Source organism: Mesoplodon densirostris, chromosome 11, assembly GCF_025265405.1.
Source record: "Mesoplodon densirostris isolate mMesDen1 chromosome 11, mMesDen1 primary haplotype, whole genome shotgun sequence".
Taxonomy (NCBI): domain Eukaryota; kingdom Metazoa; phylum Chordata; class Mammalia; order Artiodactyla; family Ziphiidae; genus Mesoplodon; species Mesoplodon densirostris.
Genome location: NC_082671.1, coordinates 60,759,276 through 60,776,041, shown reverse-complemented (window position 1 = coordinate 60,776,041; position 16,766 = coordinate 60,759,276). Strand labels below are relative to the sequence as shown.

The 16,766-nt window shown below is 49.0% G+C and overlaps 1 protein-coding gene across 1 annotated transcript in view; it reads right to left on the bottom strand.

Annotated features, from left to right (window-relative positions):
• TTLL8 (tubulin tyrosine ligase like 8) overlaps window positions 1-15,014 on the bottom strand; it is a 39,845-nt gene extending 24,831 nt beyond the window's left edge. Inside the window, 7 exon segments of the mRNA XM_060114202.1 lie at window positions 110-238; window positions 2,094-2,167; window positions 2,816-2,954; window positions 6,592-6,683; window positions 14,312-14,410; window positions 14,676-14,939; window positions 14,942-15,014. Coding sequence (XP_059970185.1) covers window positions 110-238; window positions 2,094-2,167; window positions 2,816-2,954; window positions 6,592-6,683; window positions 14,312-14,410; window positions 14,676-14,939; window positions 14,942-15,014 — 870 coding nt within the window.
• Window positions 15,015-16,766: the final 1,752 nt, after the last annotated feature.

Below are 16,766 nucleotides of genomic sequence, written 5' to 3'. Positions count from 1 at the left end.
GAGGATCCCCCAGGGAACCAGTCCACGGATGGCTCTCCCAGCTCCGGAGGTGCTGGCATTTCAGGAGGCAGGGTGCTGCCCCGCCTGTGCCCCCAGCCCTCCCACTCACCTTGGTGGTGAAGGACGCTGTCTTCCCGTAGTGATTCAGCAACTGTTCGCAGCTCAGACTGTGATAATCAATGATGTCCCTTTTGACTGTCCAGAGGAAGTATGGTGTTTCATTTATTACCAACCTGGACTGGCAAGAAAAAACCTTTATCCACACCCAGCACCCAAGGCTCACGTCTCTGACAATGGGACACGCCAAGACTAAAGGAACCGGGGTTTAGGTGAGAAGCGGTGTGTGATTTCTGTGACTCTCCCATCCTGACTGCGGCCACGCACGTTCCTCGAGGGTCTCCTGCGGGCTCACGTGGGAGCAGCTACACACAGGGCTTCTGATGGCACGGGGGTGGGGGGCTTCAGGCTCTGGGCTGCAGGGGCCCCGAGTGGGGTCTGAGCTGCGCCTCCCGTGGGTGCCCACACCGGCCGCAGGGACACACCACGTGTGGACCTGGGAGAGTCCCCCTCCCTGGCACCTGGGACACAGGCTCCTCCGCTGCCCCCACACCTTCAGAATGCAGGAGCCCAGGAGAGTAGCTGTCATTTGTCACAGTGTGTGATGAACCGTCGTACACGGAAGTTTAGACAGCGGCGTGGTGGCCACCCGGGCGCCCGGGGCGAGAAACGGGTGGGTGACAGGGGTGTCCTTGGTGTCTGCGCTTTTGTGTTTACAAAAATGGCATGTTTTTGGTAAAAATTTCTAACCATACAAAGAGATACCAGGAAAGGGAAAGATTCTCCAAAATCCTACCCATAGAGATGACCCGGACACCCTTTGTGGTCACTGTCCGCAGACAGCATATAAGGACCACCTAAGCCCCCCGTGACTCAGGGCAATCCACCTTGACCCCTGTGTTCCGGCAGGACTGGCTCCCCCCACTCGACAGCAGCACTGCTGCTGGGGGGTGCAGGGAGGGGGCTCCTGGGGCCCAGGCCGCCAATGCCACTTCCAAAACGCACCCACCCAGCTCCCTGAACGCTGGGCTCGAGCCCTTGGTCCTCGTTCCCGCTCTCAGAATGACATGTACAGCTCCTGCTGCCACCTTCGCGTGTAAGTGTCATTTGTCACACTGTGTGATGAACCGTCGTACACGGAAGCATAGACAGCAGCTTGGTGGCCTCCCGGTCGCCCGGGGTGAGAAACGGCCTTCGGTCCAGAGCTGACGCTCCTGCGCAGGCCCGGCCCCCTGGACCCAGCCCCACCGACTCCCCACGCCCTGTACCCGCGGACGGCCCCCCAGCCTCATGGTCGACTTTCACAAAAAGGAATCTGCTCTGGGAACTTGCAGTGATGGGCTCCCCAGCCTGTCGGGTCTTTGCCCGTTTCTATTGGATCGTCATCTGCCCCTGACGTGTGAGCGCGTCACATGTTCTGAGTATCAGATCTTTTAACTCATAAGCCCTGCAAGTACCTCCCTGAGTGGCTCGTCTTTTCGTTCTGTTCACGGGGTCACAGGAGGGACAGGAGCTCTTCAGGGTGGTCAACGCGTCACACTTGCTCGCGGTGGATGCTGTTTGGTCTTGTTTTAACTTTCTTCCCTCCCCTTGAGCCCCAGTGACCCTCTGTTACCGGCTGGCAGAGCCCTCCCGGGGCAGCACAGCTCTACAAAGCCCATCCCTGATGGCTGATCTGCTACCAGGGAGCATCGAGGCCTGGGAGCTGGGCCCTGTGGCAGCTGCCCTGCCCCGCAGGCAGGCGCTGCGTCCAGCAGACTCCACCGCCACTGTCGCCGCCTGGGGGCTGTGCTGATCCTGTCCCACAGGGTTTCCACAGATGACAGGCCCAGCTTGCCTGCTCACACGTAGAGGCACACACAGGGACACTCAGAAACACGGGGCACACGGATGCACACACGTGCACACGCATGAACACGCACGCATGTCCTCGAGGCCGGGCGTGACCGTGGCTCTGCCACATCCCCTCCCCCAGGACACGGCACAAAGGCAGGTAAATGTCACCCGAGGCCCCTCCGGAGCCCATGGGGACCTACCATCACATCGTGGATGTCATCTGTTTTCTCCAAAGCCACTTCTTGATTTTCTTTGCCTTCAGCATGTTTGTTTTCTGCAAACACAACACACAGGAGATGTCAGTGCATCATGGCCGGAAGGCGTGACCACAGCCAGGCCCACGACAGGGCCCAGTGTGGAGCAGGTGCCCCCGTGGGTCCCGAAAGGAGCAGGGTCGAGTCAGGCTCGGGTGTCCACTGCATGGCACCCCCGCCAGGGGCCATGCCAGGGTCGGGGACCCGGGACGTGGGCGGGGCCGTGAGGTGGGTCTCAAGCACCGTGTGGGACGGGGCCCAGCACAGACCCTGGAGCCAAGAGGATGAAGACTCTGGGCAGAGCAGGGGGTAGGCGCAGGTGGGGTCAGGGAGGACCAGTGACCAGGGGCTGGGTGCAGTGGGCACTGCAGGGGGCCAAGCACGGGGCCAGAGGAGGGACAGCTAGGGCCAGGCCGCTAAAGGACGATGAACACCATCCAGACACAGGAGGAGGTCTGGGCATGGATGGTGGGACACCAAGAAGTGATCAGTACCAGGGTGTGAAAGGGTTCATCAGTGCCTGGACGCGTGAGGCTGGGGCCAGGAGGTGACTCCTTCCCCAAGGGTGAGGCCACAGCACAGGACCTGCAGAATCGAGTCACGTCTGGGTCCTCGTGACACACACACAAACATCTCACACGAAACACAAGACGCCTCCGATACTCTACCCGGCGCTCCTTCCCCTTCGTCTTCGACACTTGGAATGACCTTGGACAGAAAGTGAACCCTCTTCTCCACCCAGCCCTTCCTCTGCAGGGCGGCCCGGATCACCGGGTAGTGTCCGTAGATGGAGAAGATCTTCTTTTCCTTGAATTGCAAGAGCGTATTTGAAATTAAAGAATTGAAAACGAGCTAATTTTGTCTCAGCAAGAGGAGTCTACTATCAGGATGACACAGGCTGCACGAGCGGGAAGACACCTGTGTTCTGCTCTGAGAAAATCACCCAGGGGCGCTGGGACGGCTGACGGGCTGGGGCCGGGCAGCCCCCAGGCAGGCCCACTCCACCGTGTGTGTGCCTGCTGCCCCAAACGTGGAGGCCAGGAGGCACAGCATAGCCAGGACCTCAGTGCTTCCTGAGGCTCAGACCCCAGCTCAGGGCAGCTCCAGGTCTGAAAGGTGGGATGCAGGACAGGGCCTGAGGGCCTGTGCTCTGAGGCTTTCTTTTCTCTGCAAAGGTGACCATTCCTCATGCCTGGGGTGGGGGAGCTGCCCGAGGTTTGAGAGGAGAGGGGGGAACAAGTGCCCACCAATGGCTGGAGGGGCAGTGCAAACTGCCCAGGGCCAGCACCAGGGGAGCTGGGGACTCTGCCCATCACTGTGGGAATGAGCCCAGCTGCCAGGGGCCAGGCAGGGAGTTGGTAGCTGGCGTCCTCTGCCTTCCCAGATGAGGGACAGGGGGCAGGAGAGTGATGGTCATGCTGGAGCCCCAGGGCCCATGCTGCTGAGGACACAGCCTGGACACATCCGTTGGACAGAGTCAGAGGGCAGCAGCTGCAGGGCAGGGTCAGGGAACAGGGGTATGGTCAGCAGTGAGCTTAGGGCCTCATTAGCTTGTGAGAGCAGGAGAGGAGGCCAGAGCAGCAGGGGGAGGTGGCTCAAACGCACTAGGGTCCTAATTAGACTCTGAATTTGAAAGACTGATTATCCTGGGTGGGCCTGACCTAATCAGGTATGCCGCTTAAAAGAGGGTCCAGGATTCTCTCAAGTCAGAGATTGAAAACAGCAGAGACTGTCTCTCTCCACTGCTGGCTTTGAAGAAGGTGCCACAAGGAAATTAATTCTGCCAATAAGCTGAGGAAGCTTGGAAGCACCTCCTTCCCCTGTTGAGCCTTCAGATGAGACCCCATCTGGCTGATGCTTCATTTCACCCTTGACAGACACTGAGCAGAGGACCCAGCCTGGACCCCTGACCCACAGGAGATAATACGTGGTGTGTTTAAGCAGCTAAATTCATGGTGATTTGTCAAGCAGCATTGGTAGCTAACACGGGTCTCAGTGGGAGGACTGAGAACACATGCCAAGAACGTGTGGGCTTGTGGCCAGACAGTGAGAGCTCAAGTCCCAGTGCCCACATGAAAGACCTCCAAGCCCCCTTCTAATAAGAACCTCAGTCCAAAGCCTGGCCTCACCCTTGACAAGGCTGTGCACCACGACAGGGGCCACTGTGAGGAGAGGTGGGCAGGGAGTATGACAACAGCAGGAATGTCAGTGCCCTGCAGCTCCAGCAAGACCACCCAGCCGCCTCCAATCCTCTCCTTAACTGGAGTCGATTTGAATGACTTCAGAAAATCCGATTAACTTTAGTAAGTCAACACAGTACAATACATAAGGGAACTACAAAAGGACAAAAAAGAGTACAAGATTTCTAACATAAGAGAGGGAAAACAGGGCTTTCCTGGTGGCGCAGTGGTTGAGAGTCCGCCTGCCGATGCAGGGGACACAGGTTCGTGCCCCGGTCCGGGAAGATCCCACATGCCACAGAGAGGCTGGGCCCGTGAGCCATGGCCGCTGAGCCTGCGCGTCCGGAGCCTGTGCTCCGCAACGGGAGAGGCCACAACAGTGAGAGGCCCACGTACCGCAAAAAAAAAAAAAAAAAAGAGAGAGGGAAAATGGAATAATAAAAAGTAATCAGTCCACAAGGAATCATGAAAGGAGAGAAAAACTGAGCAGAGAGTGCAAACCAAATGAATGAAACACGATGGGAATATACCAGTGTTTAATTATAGATAAATACACAAAATGCTCCAGTTAAAAGGTAAAGAGTGCCAGACTATATATTTTTTTAATCTAAATCTATGTTGTTTACAGGAGAAAATCAAAAGCACAACCCTACAGATAGATAAAAAATAAAAGGATCTATATATGAGACAGAATAGCCTTTGAGACAAATAAACATCATTAAAGAAAATCATCCCATAATTTAAAGAAAACATTCAATTCACCAGAAAGATACATTTGCACCCATTGAGATGGCTATAAATTATATAGAGCAAAAACTGGCAGAAACACAAAGTAGACAAATCCACAATTACAATAGGATATTTAACATGCTTCTCTCAGTAAATTAGAGAACACAGAGACAAAAAATTTCAATAAGGCTAGAAGACTTCAACAACGCAAATAACAAGCTCTACCCTTATGGCTGTGAATATAGCACTCTACATCAACTTTTATATAAATTAACAAAATGCTAGGTATAAAGCAGGTCTGAACACATTTCAATGGAATAACATTGTACCCATTACATTCTCAACCACAGGCAATCAAACTAGAAATCAATAACAAAATAACTAGAAAAATAGCCACCAGTTTAGAAATTAAGAAGTATAGTTTTAAGTAACACACAATCAATGAAAAACAATAATATGAATTATAAAATACTTTGAACTGAATCTCATCAAAAACACTACAAAATGAAATCTTTTGAAATGCAGCTAAAGCAGTACTTAGTGGGATGTTTGTAGCCCTGAATATTTATATGTTTTAAGGTCTCAGAAGAAAATCTGAAAATTAAATTCTACTTATATGAAGTCCCAGAAAGGACAGTGGTAGGAAGCACGAAAAAAGCACATCAGTGGCTGCCAGGATTTGGGAATAACTAGGGCGGGAGGCAGCTTCCAACGGGGCAGAGGTGCTCTGTCATGTCTGTAGGAGTTGATGCTGATTACATATGTCACCTGGGCTGTGCTTCTCTCTCCAGGTACATCCAGCCCATCACAGCCTGAGCTGTGCATTTACGATCTGTACACTCGCATGTGTGTGCTGTGCTTCAGAAGAAAATTAAGGGAATGAGCACATTTCCACGTGTTACTGTGTGTTGGATTTGTCAGTGCTTCCCCACTGTCCCAGCCTGAGCAATGCGAATGCGTGATAAGGACAGAGGATCATGTTCTCAAAGTGGTAGTGTGGAGCCATCTGCCCCCATCTGAAGAACGCTTGTCCTTCTTTATTTCCCCCAAATTCTCCCATTCTGGTGAAAGGTAGGCCTCCCCCTTGGGGAAGTGGGTGGGTATGCCAGCTGCCCCACCCGAGCCCCAGAGTTCCTCTCCTGGGCACAAACCCCTCTCACATGCAACTGTCCTCACCGTGTCACCCTGGGGTCTGGGGCAGGGAGAGCAGATGGGAGGGGGTCTGTGAGTCACTAGGAGTCTGTCCCTTGTCTGGGATGTGTGTCCACAGCTGTAGTCACACGACTGCATGGCTGCAGGAGAGATTTTTACCATGTATGTGTCTGCGTTTTTTGAATTTTGAAAGCATTACCTATTTCAAAAGTACAGCTGAAACATAAAGTAACTGGCAGAAGCCTCCACGCGGGGGCCAGGACTGCGGGGGGTGCCTCACCTCGGCAGGGGGGCATCAGAGGCAACGAACTCACTCTCCACATTCCAAAACGAATTTCTGTTCTTAAAAGTACCCCTCCCACTGAGCCCCAAAGAGCATTTACCTTGATTGCCTTGTCCGTTAATTGTCTTGCTATTTTGTATTTGTCTAATGTGGGGGAAGAAATCAAGTCTTGGGAAATTCCTCGTTTTAATTCTACAAGAGAGAAACAGACATCAAGGCAAAGGAAAGAGCAAACAAGTGACGCTCGGACTCAGGAGACACCAGCCTAATCCCCATGTCCAGCCCCCCATGGCACTCCGTCAGCCCTCGCCTCTGCCTGGGCCAGCCTTCCGGCCACCAGCCCCTCTGGGCTCCTCTCTGGACCCTGGCCACCAGACTCCCATCAGTGTAGCAGCGTCCATATAAACATTACAATGAAAACCCTCATCCCTGCACCCAGCCCACTCCCTCCTCCACCTCTCATCTCTCCTCTCTCCACAGCCCGTCTGCTGGCTCCACCACAGACAAGCTCAGGCCAAGGTCACACATGCACAGGCCAATCCCGTGGTCACTCTCTGCATCCTGGCCTCTGCCAGCACTGGACACTCAGCCGGCAGTCCCTGCTCCCCTGAACCCCGCTCTCCCTCCCTCACTGCCGCCCCTTCTCTCTCCCCATGCCCTAACTGTGGCCAAGCCCAGGCCTGGACCTCAGACATCTGTGCTTCACCTCCCTGTCCACCCTGGGCCATCTCATCCCAGATGGTGGCTTGAATTCCACGGGGCAGATGATCCTGCAACATACACACCCCGGCAGACCATCCGACCTCCCGACGCCTCCTTGACCCATGGTCCCTGGACGTCCAAAGAGCATCCCAGGTGGGCAGGCAGGGAGTGGACACCCCGGCCACCCACCCACCTGCTCCACCTGCAGCTCCCTCCAACCCGTGGACCCCAGAGACCCACAGCCTCGGAGCCAACTGATGCAGGCAAGGGAGAGCACCGAGGCCCTGAGCGGGGGTGGGGTTGCAGCAGCGGCCTGTCCACACGGAGAGGGGAGCCCTAGCCCCAACTGGGGACACACGGTAAGTGGACGTGGGTCACAGGCGCAAGTGTGAAAGTGTGCACAGGAGCCGGGGGGGCTCTCAGAGCCTCGGGCAAGGCAGCAAGTCCGAGATGCTCCACAAAAGCACTGACCATCGGGCTTCCCTGATGGTGCAGTGGTTGAGAGTCCGCCTGCCGATGCAGGGGATGTGGGTTCATGCCCCGGTCCGGGAAGATCCCACGTGCCGCAGAGCGGCTGGGCCCGTGAGCCATGGCCGCTGAGCCTGCACGTCAGGCTCTGCAACGGGAGAGGCCACAACAGTGAGAGGCCCATGTACCGCAAAAAAAAAAAAAAAAAAAAAAAGCACTGACCATCGAAGCTAAAATGGGCAAATCAGACTTTATCAAAATTGAAATGTTCTCCTTGGCTAAGAAAACGAGAAGACAAACCCTAGACTGGGGGAAAAAAATACAATACATTCAACTGACAAAGCAGACACCAAGGTGCATCTGAGAGCTTCTACACGTGGGGAGTTCTGGACAAAGTCAGTTACAAACCAGAGCAGGGCTGGCAGGACCACCAGGAGGACAAAGTAGCCTCAGCTGCAGATAGTGACAGGCACTGCCCTCAGTCACTGACACAACCACAAAGGTCAGTGAGGATGAGGATTGAATGTGACTGTCCAACCCTCACCTCACGAGCACACAGAACACCTCGCTCAGTGGCCGCCATCCTGCTCATTCCAGGACACAGGGAACATTTATTAAAATTGACCACAAAGAAGTTCTTAACCAATTTCAAGGGGACAGTAGCCACATAGATCATGTCCCCTGATCACAGAGCCGTGAAGTCAGGGAGTTTAATCAGAAGACAAAGTAACAACAGGAGACTAACACACATTTCACAAATGTGCTTCTGAATAACCCACGTCAAAGAGGAGATCAGGATAAAAAGTAATGTATGTTTCTTAACTAAATGAGAGTTAAAATACCAAGTATCGAATCTTGTAGCTAGGTTCTGTTTATAAAGCGATTTTTAGCTGTAGATGCAAATAGTGGAAAATAATAAAGGCTAAGGACAGTCATGAAGCATCCATCTCAGATATTAGAAAGATCACCTCAAAGTCAAACCCAAAGAAATCACCAGAAAACTACCAGCAAATTCAAACCCAAACAAATTATCAATACCAGATATTACCAGAGGAGACATTAACAAAATGTTTTTTGGGGGGACTTCCCTGGTGGCACAGTGGTTAAGAATCTGCCTGCCAATGCAGGGGACACGGGTTCGATCCCTGGTCTGGGAAGATCCCACATGCTGTGGAGCAACTAAGCCTGTGCGCCACAACTACTGAGCCCGTGTGCCACAACTACTGAGCCTGCGCCTAGAGCTTGTGCTCCACAACAAGAGAAGCCACTGCAATGAGAAGCCCGTGCACCACAACGAAGAGTAGCCCCTGCTCTCCGCAACTAGAGAAAGCCTGCGTGCAGCAATGAAGACCCAACACAGCCAAAATTAAAAATAAATAATTTTTTTAAAAAAAACCCCACAAATGTACTATAGAGAAAATTAGCAAAACCAAAAGTTGGATCTTTGAAACTTTTTTTTTTCAAATTGATAAACCTCTAAATAGACTGACCACAACACAATGAGACTAGAAATCAACTACAAGGAAAAAAACTGCAAAAAACACAAACACGTGGAGGGTAAACAATATGCTACTAAACAACCAATGAGTGACTGAAGAAATCAAAGAGGAAATTAAAAAATATCTGGAGACAAATAAAAATGGAAACACAACAATCCAAACTCTGTCAGACATAGCAAAAGCAGTTCTAAGAGGGAAGTTGTAGCGATACAAGCCTACCTCAGGACACGAGAAAAATCTCAAATAAACAACCTAATCTTACACCTAAAGCAACTACAAAAAGAAGAACAAAGGAAACCCAAAGTTAGTGGAAGGAAAGAAATCATAAAGATCAGAGCAGAAATAAATGAAATAGAGACTAAAAAAAACAATGGAAAAGATCAATGAAACTAAAAGCTGGTTCTTTGAAAAGGTAAACAAAATTGATAAATCTTTAGCTACACTCATCAAGAAGAAAAGGAAGAGGGCCCAAATCAATAAAATCAGAAATGAAAAAGGAGAAGTTACAACCCACACCACAGAAATATAAAGGATCATAAGAGACTACTGCAAGCAATTCTATGCCAATACAGTGGACAACCTAGAAGAAATGGACAAATTCTTAGAAAGGTACACTCTCCCAAGACTGAACCAGGAAGAAACAGAAAATATGAACAGACCAATTACCAGTATTGAAATTGAATTAGTAATTTTAAAACTCCCAACCAGCAAAAGTCCAGGATCAGATGGCTGCACAGGTAAATTCTACCAAACATTTAGAGAAGAGTTAACACCTATCCTTCTGAAACTATTCCAAAAAACTGCAAAGGAAGAAACACTTGCAAACTCATTCTATGAGGCCACTATCATCCTGATACCAAAAGCAGACAAAGATATCACAAAAAAAAGAAAATTACAGGCCAATATCTCTGATGAACACAGATGCAATATCCTCAACAAAATACCAGAAAACTGAATCCAACAATACATTAAAAGGATCATACACCATGATCAAGTGGGATTTATCCAAGGGATGCAAGGATTTTTCAATATCCACAAATCAGTCAACATGATGCACCACATTAACAAACTGAAGAATAAAAACCACGTGAGCATCTCAATAGATGAAGGAAAGGCTTTTGACAAAATTCAACATCATTTATGATGAAAACTCCCCAGAAAGCAGGCTTAGAGGGAACATACCTCAACATAATAAAGTCCATATATGACAAACCCACAGCTAACATCATACTCAGTGGTGAAAAGCATTACCTCTAAGATCAGGAACAAGATAAGGATGCCCACTCTCATCACTTTTATTCAACATAATTTTGGAAGCCCTAGCCACAGCAATCAGAGAAGAGAAAGAAATAAAAGGAACCGAATTGGAAAGGAAGAAGTAAAACTGTCACTGTTTGCAGACGACATGATACTATACATAGAAAATCCTAAAGATGCCACCAGAAGACTACTAGAGCTCATCAGTGAATTCAGTATAAAGTTGTAGGATACAAAATTATTATACAGAAATCTGTTGCATTTCTATATACTAACAACAAAAGATCAGAAAGAGAAATTAAGAAAACAATACCATTTATCATTGCATTGAAAAGAATAAAATACCTAGGGATAAACCTATCTAAGCAGGCAAAAAACCTGTAGTCCAAAAACTATAAGATGCTGATGAAAGAAATTGAAGATGACACAAACAGATGAAAAGATATACCATGTTCTTGGATTGGAAGAATCAATATATTAAAATGACCACACTAGCCAAAGCAATCTATAGATTCAATTCAATCCCTATCAAATTACCAATGGCATTTTTCACAAAACTAGAACAAATAATTTTAAAATTTGTATGGAAACACAAAAGACCCTGAATAGCCAAAACAATCTTGAGAAAGAAGAATGGAGCTGGCGGTATCACACTCCCTGACTTCAGACTATGCTACAAAGCTACAGTAATCAGAACAGTATGGTACTGGCACAAAAACAGAAATATAGATCAATGGATACAGAGCCCAGAAATAAACCCATGTACTTATGGTCAATTAATCTATGAGGCAAGGACATACAATAGAGAAAAGACAGCCTCTTCAATAAGTGGTGCTTGGAAAACTGGACAGCTACAGGTAAAAGAATGAAATTAGAACATTCTCTGACACCGTATACAAAAATAAACTCAAAATGGATTAAAGACCTAAATGTAGGACTGGATAAAACTCCTAGAGGAAAACATAGGGAGAAAACTCTTTGACATAAATTGCAGCAATATTTTTTGATCCATCTCCTAAAGTAATGAAAATAAAAGCAAAAATAAACAAATGGGACGTAATTAAACTTAAAAGCTTTTGCACAGCAAAGGAAACCATAAACAAAATGAAAAGACAACCTATGGACTGGAAGAACAAATTTGCAAATGATGCAACTGACAAGGGATTAATTTCCAAAATATATAAACAGCTCAGTATCAAACAAACAAACAAACAACCCAATCAAAAAATGGGATTTAGAAGATCTAAACAGACATTTCTCCAAAGAAGGCATACAAATGGCAATAGGCACATGAAAAGATGCTCAATATCACTAATTACTAGAAAAGCGCAAATCAAAACTACAATGAGGTATCACCTCACACCAGTCAGAATGGCCACCATCAAAAAGTCTACAAATAATAAATGCTGGAATGGGTGTGGGGAAAGGGAACCCTCCTACACTGTTGGTGGGAATGTAAATTGGTGTAGCCACTATGGAGAACAGAATGAAGGTTACTTAAAAAACTAAAAATAGGGTTACATATGATCTAGCAATCCCACTCCTGGGTGTATAGCTGGAAAAGATGAAAACTCTAATTTGAAAAGGTACGTGCACCCCCATGTTCACAGCAGCACTATTTACAGTAGCCAAGACATGGAAGTGACCTAAATGTCCATCAACAGATGAATGAATAAAGAAGATGTGGTATACATATATATACATATACAATGAAATATTACTCAGCCACAAAAAAGAATGAAATAATGCCATTTGCAGCAACATGGATGGACCTAGAGATTATCATATTAAGTGAAGTAAGTCAGATAGAGAAAGACAAATATCATTTGATATCACTTATATTTGGAATCTAAAAAAATGATACAAATGAACTTACTTACAAAATAGAAATAGATTCACAGATATAGAAAACAAACTTACGGTTACCAAAGGAGAAAGGTGGGGGGGGGAATAAATTAGGAGTTTGGGATTAACAGATACACATTACTATCTGCAAAATAAGTACACAACAAGGACCTGCTGTATAGCATAGGGAACAATATCTTGTAATAACCTATAATGGAAAAGAATCTGAAAAAGCATATATATATATATATATATATATATATATATAGCTGAATCACTTTGCTGTATACCTGAAATGAACACAACATTGTAAATCAACTATACTTCAATAAAAAAAGATATTATGAACATCCACATGTCAATAATTTGGCAATTCATATGAAATGGACATTTTCCTTAAATGACACTGCTTATCAAAAGTGACATAAAAGAAATAGAAAATCCAGATGGGCCTATTTCTGTTAAACAAATTAACTCCATATTTAAAATGTTTCCCACAATGAAGCCAGGCCTAGATGGCATTACAGGTCAATCTGTCCAAATATTTCAGAAAAAAAAAACACCCAAAACCCCCCCATATAAACCCTTTCACTAAAGATGAAACTAGAAAAGCCTTTTCAACCCTTTATTTTTTTTTCTTTTTCAAGTTTTTTTTATGAGGTCATACATTTAACACCAAAATCTGACAAGGACCTTTTTGAAAGAAAGAAATATTACAAGCCAATCTTGCTCATAAAAATAGACACAAAAATCTTAAAATATTTGTAAATCAAATCCAGTGACATATAAAACAGTACACTTGACCATGTGGTATTTGTTCTAGGGACACAAAGTTTGTTTAATATTTGAAAATCCATTACGTAATCATTTGATAGACTAAAGGAAAAATATGCAGAAGAAAACATATGATAAAATGTAATAACTACTTGTTTTAAAACTCTCAGTAAACCAGGAATAAAGAGAACTTCCTTTAAAACTTATAGCAACAAGAATTTATAGGTGTTTAATTTATAATTTTTGTGAATGACAACTTAATTAAAAGATACTTGTACATTTTATAGGGAAAATATTAACCATTAGGGCTTAGAGAAAGGTATCCTGGTGAACCTGGATCAGTTTAGGGCCTCTGTTATATAACTATAAACTAGGTTCTAAAATGAAAACTTAATATTTTAGATAAATTTGCCGAAGAAAACTTGACAAAGAAATGTGAAAAAAAATCATGTTTAAAAAATAAAAAAAACCTTATACATCATATTTCATGGTGAAACACTGAGCACTTTCATCCTGAGTGTGGAAACAAAAAAAGATGTCCACTATATCATATCTATTCAACATTATACTCAAAAGTGCTAGCCGATGCAACAATGCAAGCAAGAAAAGGAAATAAGAGGTATAAAGACTGAAAAGATCTGTAGGTGATGATTGTGTATGTAACAAATCTAATTATATGAGTTAGTAGTGGATTTACCAAGGTCACCAACCACCAAGCCAGGAAAATGAATTCAACTGTATTTCTATACACTAGAGACAATTAGAAAATGAAACTCAAAAATGCCACCTACAGCAGTGTTAAGCATGGATTATCTGGGAGTGATTCTAACAAAAGGTCTTACACACCTGTAACTAAAAGTGGGAACCTTACTGACAAGAATGAAAGAGCTAATGTTCATGGTCAGAAGTCTGGATATTAATATGTTAATTCTCACCCCAATTGATCTACACGTTCAATGGAATCACAAAATCCCAGCAGGACTCGTGTGTGTGTGTGTGTGTGTGTGTGTGTGTGTGTGTGTGTGTGTGTTGGGGAGGGCTTATATTAACAATTGATTTTAAAAATGCAAAAGTCCAAGAAAACCTGAGCACATCTTGAAGAACAAAGTCAGAGAAATATTAAGACTTATTACGAGGCTCCTAGAATTAAAGCAGGTACTTCGGAATAAGGATAGGCAGACAGGTCAACAGAACAGACGGATGCCCCCTCCCCGAGCCTGAGCTCGGCGGTCCCTTTCAGGAAACCCAGGGCGGCGGGCGCAGGACAATACTGACTAGATTCTCCTCTCTGCTCCCCTTCCGAAGACGCAGACGGTTCCATTCCGGCCTCGGCCTCAGGGACCTCGCCCTTCCTCCCTTCCACTGCCTGGACCCCTGCAAGGGGGTATCAGTGCTGACAGAAGTAGGGAACTCATAGGGGCGAGAGCAGGGCTGGGGTGGAGGGGGAAGTCTGGGGTTGGGGGGGCGCAGGCTAGGGTCGGGGGGGGGGCCGAAGGCGGGGTCCAGAGGTGGAGGGCTGGGCAGGCCTGGAGTAGAGGGGCGGTCAGGAGCTCCGAAGGAAGGGTAGGTCCGGGACTCCGCGGGGGTGGTCTAGAATCCCAGGGGCGGAGGGGCGGAGGGCGGTTGGTCCCGTGCTCACCCGGGCGGGGGCCCGTGCCCTCGCCCCCCGTCGCGCTGTCCCGCGTCCTCCGGTTGCCCGGGGTGACGGGCCCGGGCTGCGCGGCGCATTGTGCAGCACCGGGGCGCCGACAGGGGGACCCGGGGAGCGCGGCTCGGCGGCGGCCGGCGCGGGGCGTGGGGCTGCGCGGGCGCGCGGGCGGCAGGGGGTGGCGGGAGCGGCTTCGGGGACGACGGCGCGCGGGGGGCGTGGGGTCCCACAGGCCGCGGTCGGAGGCTCCCAGGGGGGCCCCCGGCAGGGGCTGCAGTCCAAGGCGCGGCCACGGCCCGCGCGGGGGCCGGGGCGCCGGGGGCCGGGCATGGTGTCCGCGGGGAGGAGGGCCCGAGAGTGGCGCGCGCCCCGCCTGGGATCACGCGGTTCCGCCCCGCTCCGGGTGTCAGGGTCACACAGACCCGCCCTGGCAGTCAGAGCCCCCCAAGTCATAAAGACCCGAGGGCCACACCCGGGCCCCCACCCCTGCGGAACCAGCCGGGCTGTCCAGGGCAGGCTCTGTCCTGGGACCCTCGGGCCTTCCTCCACACCTAACATCCGATGTCCCCCAGCAGAAGGCCCCCAGCCCACCAGGGAGTGTGCTCTGGTGTCCCCAGGGTCACTCGTGGGGCCTGACCCGCCGCCCTGGGGGTTCCCATCATCGGCCAGTGTCCCACCCCACCCAGATATCCTGCCTCTCTGGTCCAGCATCTTTGTGGAGGGAGGGGTGAGAAGGAAAGATCCACCCACCCCATCAGTGCCTTCCTCCTGGTAACTTTCCTAAATCTAGATGTCATCTTTATTTGGTTTAAAAATCTTTATTTTGCATTTAACTTCCCAAGATAACCTGAAAGTGAGGTTCCGCGCCCACTCAGTGAGGGGTGGTGGCATTCCCCTGGGTGGGCCCCAGTGCCTTTCCCGTCTCCATCAGATCCCACTGCAGACTGGCTCAGGGCAACATAAATCATGAATAAATTAAAAGGTGGCCCTCGCCCCCATCCCCCTCCTATGCTTTACCTCTCAGTTGTTTCAGACCTGGGCACGGAAATACCCAGAGACCCAGAGTTAAATAGGCACCTGGGCCACATTGACATGTTAGTATTTATTGCTCAGGCAGTATTAAACTATATCACACAAAAATGTAAATCGACAGAGACAGGACTATACACTTTTAAAACCCCATTTGTGTGGATTTTTCAAGCTCTCTCTGAAATAAGAAAGTGCAGGCCTGTGTTAAGCCCCCAGGCACTGCATTCCAGCTCTAAGACTCAGACTTTCTGGACCCCCAGGAGACATCAGCATCACCTGCACTGTCCCCGTGGCTCCCGTCCAGGCTGGGGAGCTGCAGGAAGGGGAGGTGGCCCTGTGGGCTGCGGCTGGGTGAGGTCTGCTTGTGTGCAGGTGAGAGCCACCTTGCTGCCCCCGTGCTTGTTTGGGGGCCTGACCAAGGCATTCGTCTTCCTGGCCCGCCCGGGACACGGAGGCCACCGAGACGTGGAGATGTGAGCTGTCAGTTTTCAGAGCCTTGGACAACGGCCCCACCCCAGAAAACACTGAGCTGCCACAGTGGACGGGGTCGACCCCAGTTGTTGACAGAGGGCTCAGGACGGTGCGGGCTGACCTCTGCTGAGCTGGGTCTCCACTGGCCGTGTAGGACACCCGTACGTGGACCAGGGCCACTGAACAGGGGCCCTTCCAGAAAGACTGGGTTTAAGTATAGAGACAGCAGAAATGCAGGCAGGTGGGTTTCACATGGGGAAAGCTGCGCATTGGGGGTCGGGGCTGTCCTGCACCCCCGGCTCTGGGGGAAGTAGCTCCACGGGCTCTCGATACAGGGCGGAAGCAGCTCTGCCCTCGTCAAGGAATCCATGCTCACTCAGTGGGCTGGGCCCCCAAGAAGAGAAGAGCCAAAATGGGTGAGATCCACGCACGGCTTAGCACGGTGTGTGTGCTGGCTGCGGACAGTAGGTGCTCAACAAAGGCAGGGCAGGGAGGCCGGGCGAGGTTTGGAGGAGCAGACGCCGGCAGCCGGTCACTGGTTGGACCGGGAACCCAGAGACCCGTGGTTGCCCAAATATCAGC